Source organism: Pararge aegeria, chromosome 20 (genome assembly GCF_905163445.1).
Source record: "Pararge aegeria chromosome 20, ilParAegt1.1, whole genome shotgun sequence".
Taxonomy (NCBI): domain Eukaryota; kingdom Metazoa; phylum Arthropoda; class Insecta; order Lepidoptera; family Nymphalidae; genus Pararge; species Pararge aegeria.
This window is the reverse complement of record NC_053199.1, coordinates 13,505,103-13,524,917: the sequence shown is the minus strand read 5'-3', so window position 1 is coordinate 13,524,917 and position 19,815 is coordinate 13,505,103. Positions and strand designations below refer to the sequence as shown.

Genomic DNA, 19,815 nt, shown 5'->3' with positions numbered 1-19,815 from the left:
AACACGTCATTGGCATTGAGTTTTCTGGGGGAACTTCTTACCTCTTCACTCAGTCCAAAAGGGGAGTTTCATTAAAATATATTAAATATAAAACCGGCATCTACTAAGTAAATTAAGATTCATGTTGTGAGTGTCCACAAAAAAGAATCCTTTGCGGATTTTGAGTTCGATATGTATTTTTTTATAGTTCTAATTAATATTTATTGACCCAATGTTAATGTAAAATAACCTAAGAGAAGCTTAACATGTTTCTATGTATCTCATCTGTAGATCTTTGTATGTTAAATATGATTCTTTATAAAGCTTGATAAAGATATTATATCTTATGAAAACATGAAGCTGTTTTTCTATTTGAATAAAAATGGTTGTCACCTAGCACAGGTTTCACTACAATTTATTTTATAGTATATAGGTATAAAAAAAAAAAACTAAAATTGATTCTGTTCTACGCTATTACTTGTTTTGACGGAGCGGGCTAAAAAAAAGGAACGTTCCACCTTGACCTTGGCAGCCCGACCCGTGGACAGCTCCTAGCTATGGCCCTGTTTTCCCACCGACCGACGGTTTGTTGGTGATTTTAGGCCGAGTGCCCGCAGTCAGTAATGGCCTATTGTCCATTCCAAAGAAAGGCTCCTTTTTCTATTATGAGATTTAAAAAGCGGGTCACAAGATGACTTCTTAGAGATTTAGGTTAAGTTTCCCAGCTTTATCTGTTGCATTCAGCTTTTAATGGGATTTAGAGATATATAAAACGTTTACTAACGATATAAAGTCTTAGTCAAGAGTTTACTTGGGTCAAACTGTAATGTTTATACAAATAAAGAATTATCAGTATTAGTCGTCCGCGTTTATTATGGTTTGTTACAAATCCTTTGGGAACCGTTTCCGGGCATAAAAAGCAGGTTATGTCAATCTACTAATTGTTTGCAAAAAATGTAGTAAATTTTTTTTTTAGGCGGGAAGGTGGACCATCAAACACAATATCATTGACGGACCAAGCTGATGGCCCACCTGATTGTAATTGGAATATCAATATATCATGTTTATAAGTAACACTTTATAGGACATGCAAGGAACATGTAATTAGGGGAAGTTGCATAATGCGGACGTATGGGGCATAAGTAAACTTCAGTTTAGGCAGCAAAGTATGGATAATGGCGCTAAATATTATCTTTATATAAACATGTTACGTCTTCGAAAGAAACGAGTTTAACTTTTTCTAACATTATAAACTTACCCTCATGTTTTTATTGACTAGTTGCGAAGAAAATTTTTAGGGTTTATATCCCCAGCAGCACGCACCCAGGTTTTATATAATCATTTTATGCATACTGTGCCGAAAAATCGTGCGGTGGGCGGTGACTACAGAGTTGCATTCGGACTTTACGGACTACAGCGGGGCATGTGAGGCGCGCGGGTGAAATTTGATTTTTTATTTTTGTGCCCCGGACCGACCGTTTCGTGTGACGCAGGCGCAGACCAACTTGCTCATCAAGGCGCCGCTGACGCACGCGATTCGCAACCATAACGACATAGCTGAGAGAACGGATCTGTTTTGTTGTACTTTGACTGGACTCACAAAGCTTGCTCTGTGGTGCATTTGTTACAGATAATGTTTAGTATGAAGGTTAATAAAATATATTTCTTAAGTATAGTGCAACGGGTACATATTACGATAATATTTTGAATTTGTCGATATTTCGACCCAGTTGCAAGGATCATGGTCACGACGGGACTGCGTAGGCTTTTGTGTTCTTTTTGTCGGTATTTCACGAACATTTTGACAAACTACACTGACAACGTCACTTTTAAATTGAGAAGCTGTACGATGCTTTCTTGGTTTGCATAATTCTAACACTGGGTTCCACACACTTGTTCCAAAACCGTCCTCGCGATTGAAATTTTTGTGCTTCCGAATTTCAATAGCTTCACGAACTAGTCTTGGAATATAATAAAATATAGTTTATAATGTCAGTAGATAGGTAAATTAGAATCTACGTAAGTGATTTAGGAAAATTCCTGTAATACTTAGAGACTGTAACTACGAGTATTAAAAGTATAAACTATGGATATAGTTGAAGCTTTGCCTTAGAAATTAAATCCTTATTTTCAAGACGTCAGAGCATGTTCAATATACTTCGAATTAAAAATTATACTGCTTTAAGCGATGGAACTAGCCCTCGGCGCTTTTAAATGGTTATTTTTTTTATTTTTAAAAATATAAGAAGTAGGTTCTAATTTGGATAATGGAGTGGATTGATTTGGCCCAGGTTTTTTTTTCGAGTCACGCCAAGAGTTAGTAACAACTCTTGGCGACTCGAAACTACCAAACAATTTTTAGGTAATTAAAAATATTCAGTACCAAGTCAGAATTATTAAATTGGCGATCTCTGATCAATAGCAAGGTAAGCCGTTGGACTCTTAACCCTAACAGTCAACGGCCTGCAATTCATATACGCATAAAAGAACTGCCTAAGCTAAACAATTTATATAACTGGCGTAGGACGAGGATACTGCTACCCTGGTCAAAAACATTGGGCACTGCATGCTGTCGTATAAATCGTATCGTTATCGTGTTGTATAAAGCCCACCAAACCGCATAGGAACAGCATGGTAGGTCAAAGAGAGGATGACGATGATGGCTAATATGTTTTGCAATAATTGTAGGTTTTGATGAATCTGTGGTTTCCTGTAAGTTGACACACTACCCTAAACTTACCCCTTTATTATCAACCTTTTATTGGCCCACTACAGGGCACGGGTCTCCTATCAGAATGAGAAGGGTTTAAGCCATAGTCAACCATGCTGGGACAACCGGTGCGGGGTCACCATTCCAGCACTTTGGGGCCCAATGTCCATCGGTTCTTCGAGCTTTTTCGGCCTACTGGCGCAGTGGGCAGCGACCCTGCTTTCTGAGTCCTAGGCCGTGGATTCGATTCCCACAACTGGAAAATGTTTGTGTGATGCACATGATTGTTTTTCAGTGTCTGGGTGTTTATCTGTATATTATAAGTATTTATGTGTATCGTATTCATAAAAATATTCATCAGCTATATTGGCGATGTGTGTATTGTCGTAGTATATTTATTTATTATTTAAGTAAGTTATGATGCAGCCTAAGGTGGAGCGCTTGTCTAGAAGATATCTATTCACTCTTGATTTGAAGGTACTCATATTGTAGGCACTGGAGAAAATGGAAGCTAGAAGGTCATTCCAGATCAAGAATTATTCATATGAAAATAAGTTATTTCCTGTATTCACAGTCACATCATCACTTGAAACGTGCGCGAGACCCTTGCAATTCTTTTGTTTGTATGTCACAAACCTGGACAGCTTGTGTGACCTTGGCAGGCCATTATTTTATTATATTATCTATTATGTTGCGTCCTCGTTATTATTTTTATATGCTAACTAGCACTATCCATGGTCAGGTCATACGCACAATAAACTGTTTATGTAATGACGTTAATTCGACCCAGATAAGGTCTAAGGTCTAAGGATGATGTAAGCGGTGATATCCATATTGTCAGAGCTTCGGCTTTCCTTTCGGCGGACCGAGTTCAATCGCTGGCACGCACTTTTAACTTTTCAGAGTTATGTGCGTTTTTAATTTAAGTCAGCATGCCCAGAGAGTGATACATAATGGTATTAAAGGCGTGTGAAGTCTACCAATCCGCATTTGGCCAGCGTGGTGGACTACGGCCTCAACCCCTTCTTATTGTGGGAGGATACCCGTGCCCTGTAGTTGACCGGTAATGGGTTGATATGATGATAATGACTACCTAATATTATAAATGCGAAAGTTTGGATGGATGGATGTTTGTTAATGAATGTACGGTCTCCGTGGGAGGGTTTTGTATTTTTTTACTTAACTCATTCCTCTTAAACTGTAGATGTTAACTTATAGTGATAAGGTCACCTTTTGCTTTTCACCCCTTCTCGACGGACGACTGGCGCAGTAGGTAGCGACCCTGCTTTCTGAATCCTAGGCCGTGGGTTCGATTCCCACAACTGGAATATGTTTGTGTTATGAACATGATTGTTTTTCAGGGTGTTTATCGGTATATAATAAGAATATATGTTTGTTTTTCAGTGGCTGGGTGTTTATCTGTATATAATAAGTATAAATGTGTATTATATTATTAAAAAAATATATATTCAACAGCTGTCTTAGTACCCATAACACAAGCTACGCCTACTTTGGGGCTAGATGGCGATGATGTATTGTCGTAGTATATTTAAAAAAAAAAAATTATGTTTATTTTGCCCTGAACTTTTTGTCCGTTTTTAAGCAACTAAGTTATTTTAATAAAAATGTTTATGGGCGGCGGTAATCAGGTGTCAATCAACAACATAACATCAGGTTACCCTGACCCGCCTGCTATAATCCGTAAAAAAACCTTTCATGCAGCGAATTTTGTTTTAATAACAACATAAAGTCAGGTGTAGTATTTATTAATTACTATAGACAAGTGGTAGGAACTTCACTCTGATTTTAAACCGTGTAAAGAATTAAATAAATAGCCAGACGCTCAAACAGCGATTTACAAGACATGTATTCATTTTAAAGTGACTTATGCGGTCAAAGAATAAAGTATTTAACGCAGTAGGTCACACACATTGAAAGTACTTAAAGCCTGATTTACATTTGCAGTGGTTAAGTAGCGAGTTTAGTTTGATAACGGCCTGTTATGTCCAAATGTTGTGCAGTTAGATCATTCTAATGATCTGATGAAATATAAACAATACGTAAATACTTATCAACGAGCGTCGTGTTAATATAATATCAACTTTACTAATAACTCTCCTGTCCACGCACAGCTTTCGGCGAGAATTTAATTGAAAAAAATAATAAAACTTGCGTCTATTTTTCTACTTCAAAATATCGACCTATTACCAGCGCACTACATAGCATCGGTTTCCTCCCACAATAAGAAGGGGTTAAGGCCGTAGTCCACCAAGCTGGCACCAAGTACGTCGAAGCAAGTGATATTTTTTATTACTACTATTAAAACGCACATAACTTAGAAAAGTTAGAGGTTCGTGGTGGGATTCGAACTTGGCCCTCGAAAAGTAAAGTCGAGCTCTTACCCACTGGGCTATCAGCGTTTCTACTACTTTCTACTTAAGTGTTAATAAATATTAATGTAGTAAGTTCTATAGTTTCATGAATGTAATTTGGCACCTTGCATAACAAATAATAATTAGAAAATATAAATGTGAAATTTAAAAAAAACCCTTAGTTGCGTGCATCGTTCTACTAGTCAAGCTCTTTCATTTGATACTCATTTTGAAAATGTGAAAAAATATGTATTCCGCCATTTTGTGGCGTCAGCCCACACCTTTCAAATAAATAAAAAACAAAATCGGTTCATCCGTTCGGGAAATACTATGCCACAGACACACACACACAGACACGTCAAACTTATTCAGTCAGACACCCTGTTGTTTTTACGTCGGTGGTTATTACGGGTTTTCATTGACTTATCTGTCTGTATTGACTAATCTGTGCCAAAGTCCGTCGCTTTCGAAGCGGAACACGTATAAAATGCATTCAATTCATATTCGAGGCATACGGAAGTTGGGTTCATTGTTTGTCCGTCTGCGCGACAAGGACGATTTGTTAAACTTATTTGTTTTTATTTATTTCCGATTTTGAGTTACTCTATGGTTGGATAAGGAACTCAAAATGGTTATGTATTCAGATATTTATACATTTTGTCTGTACATCACATCACGAAACTTAAAGTATAAAACTTAAGTTTAAAACAAAAGTCAGCCTTATTCGCTTGGTAGCTATCGCTTCCAGACAACCTTAGGTTTAAAGACATTTTTATTCTTAAAAGAAACAGTTTCACTTAATGAGAAATTAAAATTAACATGAAGAAGTGATAATTACGTATACCTTGCGACCCTTAACCTTAACCATTAAGTATCTAAATATCCTAGTGGTTATAAATTCGGCTTTATTTCGGGGACCGAGTTCGAATCCCAGCACCCCTAACTTTTGTAAGTTTTGTGCGTTTTAAGCTATTAAAAAATCCCTTGCTTCGACGATGGAGGAGAGCACCGTGTGGAAGCCTGCATGCCTGAGTCGTCTCCATAATGTTCTCAAAGGCGTTTGGAGTCCACCAATCTCCAACGGGCCAGTGTGGTGGACTACGGCCTAAACCGTTCTCATTGTGGTAGGAGAACTTTGACGTTTTCCCACTTCCCGCCGTCGGTCCATCCCTATGTATGCTTAGATCTGTAAAACTATATAACGGTAGAGATAGAGTGACTTAAAAGGAAGGTTTATAAGTATAAAACATGTATGATATAGCAGAAAAGACTGATAATTTTAGAGATTTACAATGTGACGTCGTTGTGAAAAATGTGTTTATTTACTAAACACATTTTTTACGCTTACATTGCAAACGCTCTTACGCTGAACTCTACGAGATAGATCAATATAATATACTACAGTATTGTACACCTTCAATAGATCTACAAAAAAGTCCTCGATGACATATGTTTATATCCAGAGGATAAGCTACAGTAATCATTATTATCTATTATTATATTATATTTAACAAAAAATTACAAACTAAACTAATTACAAAAAAGCAGCATTCCTTATCCAATTCCTTATACATACGTTGTGCATTTCAAGTGGACCAAAATTGTCCTTTACAGAATATCATATCAGACATTAAAAAAACAGCGCGGACAGGGCAGGTGGCGACATTCTAACTCCCGAAAACCAAATTTAAATTACTTTAACACTTACATACATTGCACCTTTTTAAAGCCGGGCAGTCGCTAGTTATTAATCAAATCGGATGTAAATTACGCGTTTCTTATGAGATAATAATACAAAAGTAGGAATGATATTTAAATGAGATCTGGTTTGATCACGCGGCAGTTGTGAGTTACAAAAACGTTAGATAATTATTGTTGGACGTTCTTTGACTTGAAATGATAGGGGTGTCCTAGATTCAGGACAATATTTTTCTTCCTTCTATTCACGGTTTTCCTTCAACATTTTCATGCTTATTCCTGTGATCAGGAGATTCTTAAAGATGACTGAAAATAATTCTTCTATAAAGAGTAAAACGCTGCATCAAAGCATATGATTTCATATTTATTTCATATATTATATTTGTTCTATTACAACAATAGTTTTTATAACAATTCAATATTATGTAAAACGATGTTTCCAGTATAACGACAAAAATAGAAAATTGGCCAATAGATACTAATAAGTTTTATTTTCATTCCTCTACAAATTATCCATTGACTGCCATCTCATCTGGTGGTCAGTAATGATGCTAGAAATGGTAGAGAGCTAACCAGAAAGAGGTAAGTTAAATGAACCGATACTCATTAGTTTATAGGAGACATCGGACCGTCAGGCAAATTACGTGTGTAACGACAGGCTAGCGCCAGACGTAATTCTTGCAATATTTGCTGTCAAACGCCACCTTTGTATTTTTTGGTATGCAAAACTGACGTTTGACAGCAAATATCGCGAGGTTTACGCCTGTCGCAAGCTCGTTGTGAAACCTTGCCGCACCTAAATCTCTTAACGGTCCATCTTTGTAAGGTGGCCAGAGAGAAGTCTTATCGCTGACGTTCGCAGTCGCAGACGCTAACCTTTTTTTTAATAATTAGGAGGGGAAAATCCTAATGGACAGCCGTCTGGATAGTGCCACAGCGTAGTCACGTATCTTGCAACAGGCGTAAATCAGGCGATTACTGCTGCCAAAGTTCATTTTTCCGTACAATAAATAAACAAAAGTTACGTAAGACAGCAGTGATCGCGAGATACGTAATCACTCTTCCGGACTTCTACCGGCTGAAAACCGCTCCTGCCTTCTAAGCGTTAGTGTACCTTCCCTCTCTTTCGTCTCTTTCGATGTCGACCGAACTTGAGACCCTTGCTTATAAGACCACAGGGCAGAACACTGCGTCACAGAGGTCGTCAAAAGCACAATATCATGTGTAGCAATACAAATTGGAAAATAAGATAAAAGTGTTTGTTTTTTTTTGTTTCACTATTTTTTTATGTTATAACCTTCTGAATAAAATGGTTGACTGAATGGTGGCAACCCTACTTACTACATACTGGTATTACATGAGTCATGTAACATGACTCTTGTCATACTTACAAGTCAAGTTATCATTAAGCCCGGTTTCCAAAGGCTGTATGTTAACGACCTGATGGTCAAGGTTAAACTAATTTAATATAAAACGATTACTCTAACCCACGGTCAAAGAAATTTTACTTATGCATTTTCCTAACTAATAAAATCTTACATTTTTTTATCATTTGTTTCCATAATTAAATGAAACTTGTTACATATACTAAGTAAAAATTTACTACCACAACAAAAACTAATAATAGATACATATAGATACTACGACAATACACACATGGCCATCTAGTCCCAAAGTAAGCGTAGCTTGTGTTATGGGTGCTAAGATAACTGATAATAATTTTATGAATAATATAAATAAATACCTATAATATATAGATAAACACCCAGACACTGAAAAACATTCATGTTCATCACACAAACATCGTCCAGCTGTGGGAATCGAACCCTCGGCCTTGGACTCAGAAAGCAGGGTCGCTGCCCACTGCGCCAATCGGCCATCAACTGTTTTTATTGCACTAGAAGGACAAGATACCAAGAAATGTATGCAAAAACTTTGCACACATTTAAACACTAGAATTAAAGCTACATATATCATTAAAACGTATTAGCATATATAATAATTTTAAATGAAAATAGTTATGTTTTAATTCTACTTCAAGTGACTCCCTTGACTGCAATCTCACCTTATCATAAGAAATGATGCAATCTAAGATGGAAACAGGCTAACCTGCTGGGGTATGGCTGCTTGGTTTCAACGCAACGTCGTACCGGAACGCAACTAGCCAAGGCAGAAGGCCTTGAAGGCCAACGATTATTAAGAAAAAAAAAAATCTATGAAGTTCGTTTCTATGCATTGTATTTTATTGATGAATTCAGAATCCGACAAAGAAGTATACTGACACATTGAGTTGCAAATAGTAACAAGTTACAAAGTGCATTCAAACTTCGGGAAACTTTGTCAGAAGTGAGGAACATACAAAAGGCAGTCCACGAAATGCACTTCCTTTACATTCTGCTACTGTTGCGATGAATGTGTAGACGTTCCATGTACAGTTTTGAGATTCAGTTTATTTTTATTGAACGGTTTCAAAGACAGGCGATACAATTTAAAAAAAAAAGAAAAATCATCATCTTATTGCCTCAAGTCACTATATCAACATAGTGACTTGAGGCAATAAGGCCGCCTTTGCATGCCTACTTTTATTTTACTACCGTTTATTATTTTATTTAGTTTATTCTTCATTTTACATACATTTTGATGTTTGTGTGCACTAAAGAATACAAAATATAATATAAAGTAAAATAAGTAAGATCATATTTTATGGCATAATAGAGGTATCAGGCCATGTTATATTACAATATTAAAAAAAAAAAAAATTACAATAATCCCAAATAAAGTCATGCAAAAGTTATTGAATCATTAAATAGTGAAATGCCAGAATTAATGTTTAATTTAGCTGTTCAAATATTAATTTACAATGTAAAAATAAATATATATCTAGTATACCAATAAAATAGTCTACATTTTAATTTATTAAGCGTCACAGTTTCTGCTTTAAAGATCCCTGGCTTGTTATACAATTTTATACACATGCCGTAACAATTTATTTAAAAAAAGGCAGATTTGAATCTTTGACTTTGGTTTGTTTTTCCAGTATAACTTGGGTTTATTTTTCAGATTTTTGTAAATAGTTCATTGTTTCATACAGATTCAGTCGTAAATATTAAACGAAAGCCCTAATCAAATTCAAAATTCAAATTCAAAATTTCTTTATTCATGTAGGCCTATCACAGGCACTTATGAAGCGTTCATACATATTTGTTTACATAATTGTAACGGGATGGTGATAACTTCGTTCGCCAACTGAAATCTAAAGCTACGAGAGTTCCAAACGCGCCCTGGTCTAAGAAGAGCCCACAACAAACTTAGCCGGGTAAAAAATAGGTTTGTACGCCCCAGTATTGTCGGTAACTAGCTACGATCGGAGCGTCTCACCAGACCAGAAATCAAAATAAAATAGAATCATCCTCAAATCAACCGATTATCGGCCCACTGCTGCAGGGCTAGCACGGCCGGGAGATAAAATTATATCCCCTGACAAGGTATATAATTAACATGCCCACCTGCTAAATGACTGGAACATGGAATAGTAGAAGTTTACCACCGTTTATATACACATATATTATTTGGACATTATTTCCACTTGGGCGCCAGTGCTTTGAGAGTTGATAAAGCTGTGGGAGAAGGTAAATTTTTATCCTTTCCCCGGGAAGATAATTATCTCCTGCCCATGCTAGCCGTGTAGGGTACGGGTCTCCTTCCACAAGGGGTTAAGGCCGAAGTCCACCACGCTGGCCTAGTGCGAATTGGTGAACTAAGTATAGAATGAAATAGAATATTTTTAATTGCGAATGTTGTGTTTTTTTTGTTCATACAACTATTTTAGTTGTATTACATTAAACAAAATAAATAGTATGCACACATTTTTTAAAGTAAATTATAAAATTAATAAAATCATAATATTTCTCGTACAAAAAATTATAAATGCCCGAGTTTCCCCCGCTGAAGTTCGAACCTGGATCCACCATCTTTAAAGTCTTGACTATCATCATATTAGTAAACGAATTAACTTAAGTAGGTACATGTGAGGTGATTTTGCTACTGTGTAAGCTATACTTATCTATACCTAATGACATAGATGAAAGATTTTTTTTGTTTGTTCGTTATTAATAAGCTCCGATACTACTGGACATACCTATATAATTCATTATTTGGCGTGCACAGAGAAACACTGACGTATAAAGATTTGAGTATCTATTATCTAGAAAAAAATTCGGGATACCTGTCGGTTGCCACGAAATTTGTAAAAAATCGTTATTACGCGGGCAAACTGGCTGACTATTATTGTTTCATCAGTGTGTAATAGTTGTTACAAGTATATAATGGATTGAGTGCTTCAGAAGTACCACTTCTAATATATTGACATCAGCTATCCATTGATGATGTATCAAAAGGTAGATAAGATTAGAATGGTTTTGCCGAGGTTTAACAGCTGTCAACCTTATACTTTCAGAGTTGCTAATTGTATAACATAATGTTATACCGTCAGTTATCATAGCTACAGACACACAGAACTAAGATCATACAGAACCCTTTCATTCAGCCATTACTGCATGCAGTGCGTTGTATCCAAAAGCAGTGAAAACGCCCCGCGCTAATCTCACTGTACATCTGCGGAATGATGCTAGCTCACAAACTTATACCATTTTCCCTATTTTAGGGTAAACGTTTACAGCATTAGAGGTAAAGTAATTTCTGTCAACTGCTAAATGGAACTAAGTGACTTACCGCCTGTTCAAGAAACACTGCTAAAGTGAAGTGGTTTTTGATGCTACAACAGTTTCTGTATGTTCTTAACTCCTAACCTAACAAAATATGTGGTTTATAATTACATATTTTGTTAGGTTATTCCGTTGACAAAATTGTATTACCTTCTAAATAAGTCATTATTGATTGGCAATGTAAAAAATGGTTATTTTTATCAGACAGGCCACTTTTTTTAATTCTTTGTTTTTTAAACCGTTTACAACGTGTAACGGAATTACGAAATACTGTTGAAGGATGTATAAGTATATTTCATAAGGAATCACCCTTTAAAAATTATAAATCAAAATAAGCATATTTATTATTCCATAGAAACTAATTCAAAACATTCTCAGTGTTTAATTATGACAACCCTACAGAAGATAAAATACCGACACGTACATATCACCTACGCTACGCGACACGTATTTAATAAAGTAACAGGAGTCACTTGTTTTTTTTACACTGTCACTATAAGCTAGAATAAAATAAAATATGATAATGAGAGAATAAATAAATAAAACATATAAAAGTGTAACACTTATCAAATGGCATTACTTTTATCTGACAACATAAACACATAATCAGACTACCGTCTTGTAGTAATATAGTATTTATTACTGACTGATAATATTCTAAGTTATTCTAACAAAGGAATTAAAAAAGTACATTTCAAAAACTGGCTTATTGACGTAATAGATGTAAAGCCCACAGAAAAAGATTGCAGTTGCTGGGAAATGTTGATGAAAGTTTGTTTGATTGGTGAAGCGGTCATAGCCCAGTGGGTAGGAGCTTCACTTTCGAAGGGCCTAGTTCGAATCCCAGCACACACCTCTAACTTTTTTTAGGTAATATCACTTGCTTCAACGGAGAGACTTGAGAAACTATCGTGAGGAAACCTACATGTCTGAAAATTCTCGATAATGTTCTCGAAGGTGTGTGGAGTCCACTAATCCGCACTGGGCCAGCGTGGTCGACTACGGCCTTCCCTCCTTTTCATTGTGGGAGGAGACCCGTGCCCTGTTGTGGACCGGTAATGGGTTGATATGACGATACTGGACATGAGGATTTGAATGAGACATTTTAATTAACCTCTACAGCTATGGTATTAGATTTTCATATGAACCTCTTAAGTAAGTTGTGTAAATAAGAATATATGAGTAAGATTAGTATTTTTTTTATTTCTCAGTATTATTTTTTCTTTTTTCCCCTTCTTTAAAGCTTCTGGTTACTTAATAACGTTTTTCCAAAATTTTAACCTTTTGCGTGAGCCATTGTTAGAAAAAAAAAGAATAAATTATTACTAAATAAGATTGAGCATGGACTAGTCGTAGTATTGGTCTGATGCACAAACAGTTCCACTGTCAATGTTGTTACACCTCGAATCGATTAATGTTCTTGACGCGTGGAATAATAGCTTTTGGTACTATATCCTCCTCAATTATAAAGTCAGTGTCACCTTTACTAGAACTCATTTTTCCACAATGATATGCTGTAACCGCGGTTACTGATAAAACTACGAAACACCCAACTGCAACTAAAGTAATGGTTAATGGAGTCCAGAAATTATTTCCTTGTTCTTGTGTCGAAGAATCAGATTCAGTGGTTTTTGTATTATTGTCTTGTTCTGGACCATCTGTTGGATTGAACTCAGGATCTTTTGTTGCATTTGTTGTTGTAGATTCAGTACTTGTTATATTGCCGTCTTCTTCAGGTTCTGTAGTCAAAGGTTTGCTAGTCACTGTATTGCCACCTTCGTCAAGCTCTTTGGTCGTAGGTTCAGTAGACGTTACAGATTCACCTGGTTCTTGTTTTATGGTTTGAGTTACAGTTGCCACTGTATCAGGATTTGCTTCTCCATCAGTAGTTAATGTGTCTTCTACCGATCTTATGAATCTTTTCTTTGAATAAATTTTACTCACATTTGTTGTTTTATTTAATAATGATTCATTTCTTTTATTTAATAATTGAAGAGCATTAAAATTTTCATTCACAACATTAAATTTAATCTTTGCCGATTCATTTTGTGTTTTCTTTGTAGAAAAGTATTGATACGTATCTACTACAATGATTTCACCTTTATCTGTACAACCTTTTAGATTTATCTGGAAATTAAAACAATTTTATCTTACTCTCATTATAAGAAATAATGTTACTAAATACGAACTAAATAACTTTTTAATGTTACATTGGTCCTGCTTATTATTTACGTATACCCACTATAGTTTGTATACTACAAAGGTGGTTCGATTGAAATATTTTCTTGGATATTTGTTTACTGAAGTTGTAAAAGACCCTTTATTGAGCTAAATAATTAGTAATGGCAGATATCAGATAATTATGTCAGGCGAGCGGGAAAAAATGTGCAAAAATTGATAAAACACAATATTGGAAGATAACGTATATAAATTATCACTTTATAAACCATATAAACAGTATAGTATTTAGAACACATAATGAACAATTCGATCGTTTAATGATTCATACACTTACATATCCGATGATACTTTCTTCTGGATGCAGTAAAATTTTATTCCAACCATCAGTGTAATTATTCTTTAACCTACTTAATTCATAATCTATTACAAGAACATTATTTTCATTGAACACTGTCACTTTTAGGCCACTTTTATTGAAAAGTAATCGAAGGTACACATTTAGTTCTATAGCACCACGAGAGAAATCGATTTGGTGTGACGTAGCACAACTTTTGGATATGGCTTGGATGCATTTTTTATTGTAGTCAGTAAAAGGCACAATCCCAAGGTATTTGTACTCAGTCGAAGTCCACGGGAAATCACCATCACAGTTTGTATTGACTGAGTCTTCAAAAAGATTGGAATCCGATGATTTGTTTACTTCTACGGATGAGACTAGGACGCAAAGCGTCAATGTTAAAATTATAAACCACATTTATTTAACGTAACTTCTTAACTCGGTTAACTAGCCCTTCCCATACTGTGCATATTTTATCACTGGCACTCTACCGCTAGATTGTCAGATAACAAAGCGCAACATTCAATTCAGTATTAAACAGTAATCGGAGGAATTAAGACGAAGATAAGTTATATCAGTGGACAGTGAATTAGATGATAACATTAAGATACTAGGGTTATATAAAGCTATGAAGGTAAGACACAAAGACGTTTACAAAGATGGGAGGTCAGCAGTGACAAATCAAATAGCACACCAAAGTTGGTTTTGTTATTTAGATTAATAATCAAAGTTCATAAGAACTACATAATGCATGAAATTTTTATATAATTAAAATCTAATGTTTAATAAATTATTTTCCCGTGTCATACAATTTTCAAATTTGTTAAGTCACGTATTTTTATGTTATTTAAAAGTTATAGCATAAGTTGGTAAATGGGAGGAAAGTCTGCTACGATAATAGTATATCATAAAGTTTTCTTCTCATAACAAGTTAGGAAATATAAAAATCGTGGCCGTTCGATGAGGATTCAAGCTTTCTATTCTGGTTAGAAATTAATCAATATATTTCAGGCAAAGACAATAAAAGCAAAGCTAGAACCCTTGCCTGATAGTAAACAAAATTGCCAGAAAAATAATTACAATAGATCAGATAATTATCGCTCAGATAATTACAATCAGCGCTGCCGAATCAGTGGTAACCAAGTCATGATTTGGGTTCCTATCGATTAGGTACCATAGTAAGGTTGCATTTGGAAATCCCTAAATAAAACAATGTCCATCGATTAGTAAGATGAAGACGATGAATTTTGCGTTAGTATTTAGTAAGTACTAATAATGATAGAATTCCTCTCTCTATTATTTTAAATTATCGCCGGATTCTGCCAATTTCATTTCGTTATAAAACTAAACGCGACTAGGTCATGGTACCTTATTTTAACAGATAAAGGAAGACAAACCAACAAACCCACTTTCGAATTTACTATAAAACATTGCTCATTGTTAAAATAATATTTTAACATCGATAAGAAGATAAGATAATGAAGTTGTCTGCCGTTGATGGAATCGATAAATAATTATTGCTAATTACTCGTATTTTGCTATACATAAGTGTAGCAAAATAATAACAATCTAATAACATTATTATTAAGGTTCGGTAAGAATACACGTTAGCTAAGGAATTTCCATAAAAATTCAAACATAAAATACAGAGATCAAAAATATATATTATGGACCCAGGGTATTGATTGGTAAAATTTAGTTACGCCATCTACAATTAGTTACCTGAACTTTCACGCGCTGCCCATTATCAACGCGTTTGCTCTATCTATGTTTCGCACGTAATGATTTGTGCCCAAGACTACAGATGGCGTTGATACAAAATGCCTAATGTTTAAAACTAAATGAAACTAAAGTTGCACGCAGGTTTTGACCAGGTTGGGTAGTTAGTAGTACCAATAAGATGAATTTCGTTATCAGGGATGAATCCAATACGTGATGGCGCCAACCAGATATAAGCACTACATTTTAAATCCGTAAAGATGTGGCGTCAAACCTATACTTGGGTAAGATCTTGGTAAGATTGAAACACCTGTTTTTTGAAATAGGAATTGTACGTGGATCCGCCTTGGATCATTTTTTATTAGAGGCGTTGAATGCTTCAGTCATTCTTGTTAGATATCGCTCGTCAGCTCGGCGTCAAACTTGCCGCGTTTTTAAACTGTGTTCATAGTTACTTTCATCAAGTACACATTTGTTGTTTTCGTAGTATACAAAGGCGTCTTGTGTATCATTTTCTCTTCCTCTCTTATTTCTTTCCTTCTCCATTATTTTACCATCGCTCCGGGCGAGTTATTATTCCTCTGTTGTGAATATACCAAAAACTCGAATTGCGTCTTCTTTTTTATACGTATGGCTGGAGTTTAGACCACCCTTTTGAGTTTTGTGTTACGTGTTTCTTACAACCAGCACGGCTAGCATGGAGAGGAGACAATTTTAACCCCGGGGAAAGGATAAAATTCTATCTTCTCTCACAGCTTTATCAACTCTCAGAGCACAGGCGCAACAATTATTTTTTGTAGTTAAAGTGGACACCTCGCTGGTTAGGCAAGGAATAAGTACTACGAAGTGCCATCGTAAAGGGCCTGTTTCCGTCAACCGACATAGGGTGTTAAACAACATGCCATCATCATCATATCAATCCATTACCGGCCCATTACAGGGTACGGGTTTTCTCTTACAGTGATAGGGTTAAAGCAGTAGTCCACCACGCTGGCCCAGTGCTTATTGGTGGACACCATGTACCTACCTGTATTTACACCGGCAACAACGAGTTTAGCACACACATACTTTAATATTATTGTCAATATCATCATCCCTATCCCTATCCCTATCCCTACTTCCCTATCCCTACTAATAATATAAATGTGAATGTAAGTTTGTTTGTTACGCTTTCACGCAAAAACTACTTAACCGATCCTCATGAAACTTTGTACACATTTTCTTGGAAGTGTTAGAAGTACTATAGGATACCTTTTATCCCGACATTAAGCTCGGTTCCTTTGGGAGAGGGGATGAAAGGGTTTGACGATTTTACACAATAACTCCGACAAATTATAACCGATTTAAATAATTATTTTTGTACTATGGAGGTTATAATATGTATTTAATTTTGCCCAAACTTTCTGTAGATCTGATGAATGTGGTTGGAGATAGAGGACATAACTCCTCAGCGGACAGCAGCAAAGCCCTCATTTGAGGCTTAGCGATACTGAATACTTTAATTTGTTTTACAACAAAAACAAAATCAAACGCAGACGAAGTCGGGGGCAACAGCTAGTCTGTCATATATATCTATGTTACTAATATACTCTATGATTATTATGGATCTGTATTGTGTAAGAGTCTATGGTCATTGATTAAACCATGCTAGAAATGGTTACCAGTGTTTTATTATAAACCTAAGCTGTTACATCATCAACACATTACAGCGGGTCAACTTCCACAATAGGAATGGTTAAGGGTCATAGTCCACCACGCTGGCCCAGTGCAGATTGGTGGACTCCACACACCGTTGAGAACATTATGGGGAACTCTCAGTCATGCAGGTTTCCACACGATGTTTTCCTTCACCGTTGAAGAAATTTAATTTAATTTAAATTTTTTTACTTAAAACGCTTATTAAACGAAGTCGAAGTCTTACCCAATGGGCTACCACCGCTTTAACGCGACAATATTATATATTCTACTTCTACGGAGCGTATTAAAGAGTTGAAGTATTAGCAAAAAATATTGTTAATAATATTGACAGTGTGGGCAGCCTTTCAGAACGAAACACAGCCAAGCTGCTTAGCGACTATGGAGGGTAGAGGTAAGGAGAGTCATCTTATATGGGAGAAAAGTTGAAAAAGTGTCCAGTGTATGCGCTAAATAACAGTTCAAAAATCCTCCACAATGGCGCTGGTGGATGCACAGGGTATGGTATGAATGTAAAATCGTAGATGAATTGAAGTATGCCGAGTTAAAAAATTTAATGTCATTATCGACTAAAGTAGTTATTTATTGAGAATTTCAACAACTTACGTTATACAAAATATTGTGGTAAATATAACCTTACCTCCTTGTATCTCCATACTTCCTTGTTTATTTTTCAAGCCTACTCTAACAATATTTATATTTGGCGCTTCTTTTAAGAGTTACCCTGATGCAAATGTGGCGCCATCCTAATTTAATACATTTTGACGACACTTTTTCATATACACAGATGACTCTCCTTACCTCTACCCTCCATACCCAATGGGCTACCACCGCTTTAACGCGTCAACATGTTATATTCTACATATTGGCAATAATATTGCCTGTCTGCGGAGCGTATTGAAGAATTGAAGTATTAGCAAATAATATTGTCAATAATAGTCAGTGTGGGCAGCCTTTCAGAACGAAACACAGCCATGCTGCTTAGCGGGAGAGAAATAAACATGGCGGCGGTAATTCCCCCGATGAGCTCTGTCACAGCGGCAGTGTTTTCAACTTCAACTGACAGCATCTTTCAAATGTCAGAGCGTGATAAAAAAATACTACCAACTTTTTTTCTGGCGTTATTCCACGTTATTTATAGTTAAGTTATTACGTCAATCCATAGTAATATATTTTTTTTATTTAAATATGTATGTATGTACTGATGCATTAAATTTCAAATTTATGTTTGTATTAATAATAATTTAATGAAGGTAATTATCTGATTTCATAAAACGCGTCTGTAATTATTATTTACTGGCTATAAAATAAATCAACTATTCATTTGGTTGCATTTTAATTGACGTCATCGGATATTCATTCTGGCTACCGAATTACACCATAATCATTATTATTCGTTAATTAGCGATACGATCTGATTATCAAATCAGTTTTATCGTATCAAAATAATAACATAATCTGAAATTTCTCATCAGACAACCCTGAGAAGGTGGGTAGCTTAGGCAACTATGTAGAACTTACTGTAATATTTCGAGGCTTCGTTCGTTCACTCGTTCACTTCGTTCTAAGGATCACTTGTTCACTGCGTTCTAATACACTTACTTTATCGACAGAGGTAGAGATATATAGAGCCTAGCGTGTAATTTTCTACCTACGTTTACTTATTCGAACTAAAAAAAGTTTGAAGATGTATAGAAGAAATGGTTATAGAGTATATACCCGCGACGGTGCTCCAATGCAGAATGGTGTTTTTAACGATTAGTAGCACAATATTATGATAGTGAATAATTAATAGGGACGGACAGAGATACGGGGCTAATCTCCTTACCTCGGATTGGCACCGAAAATAGAGCTTGTAAAAGATTTGATTCTTTAGTTAAATTTTTCCAGCTATATCGTGTTAAATAATAAGTTATCGCGAAAGTTACTTAAAAAAACATTAAAGTGTAATTATTATGTTAACATTATTTTGATAAGTATTTGTATAGGTACATAGTAATTATTGTTTTTCTTAAAAAGGCATGTAAGTGTGTATTTTATCTAGCCCCAAACTTTTGCGTTTATTAGCGATATATTGCCAATTGACGTCAGTACTTGTAAGTTAAACCTGAACTAACAAGTGTTCGTGTTCTATGTATGTAAATATTTTTTTGGAGGGGCATATTAATCTACACACAAACAGCGTGTGCGTGACAGCAATATATTATACAACTGTATTACATATATTTTTCTTTTTTTATTGATAAAATAATCCCTATCCCCATCCCTCCCTATCCTTATCGCTATCCCTATCCTACTTAATATTATAAATGTAAATGTAAGTTTGTTTGTTACGCTTTCACTCAAAAACTACTAAGCCGATCATCACGAAACTTTGTACACATATTAGAAGTAATATAG

At 35.4% G+C, this 19,815-nt stretch overlaps 1 protein-coding gene across 1 annotated transcript; it reads right to left on the bottom strand.

Annotated features, from left to right (window-relative positions):
• Positions 1-12,493: 12,493 nt before the first annotated feature.
• Positions 12,494-14,586, bottom strand: LOC120632609. Its single transcript, XM_039902538.1, has 2 exons — positions 13,999-14,586; positions 12,494-13,610 (listed from the first exon to the last, which is right to left on the bottom strand). The coding sequence occupies exons 1-2, from the start codon at positions 14,416-14,418 to the stop codon at positions 12,879-12,881; spliced, it is 1,152 nt and encodes a 383-aa protein (XP_039758472.1). The 5' UTR covers positions 14,419-14,586; the 3' UTR covers positions 12,494-12,878.
• Positions 14,587-19,815: the final 5,229 nt, after the last annotated feature.

Bases quoted from the DNA above. Each gene is read 5' to 3' on its own strand.
- LOC120632609 (XM_039902538.1), bottom strand. From the start codon at position 14,418: ATGTGGTTTATAATTTTAACATTGACGCTTTGCGTCCTAGTCTCATCC. The intron at 13,611-13,998 runs GTAAGTGTATGA...TTTAATTTCCAG, and splicing joins AAGAAAGTATCATCGGATAT to ATAAATCTAAAAGGTTGTAC.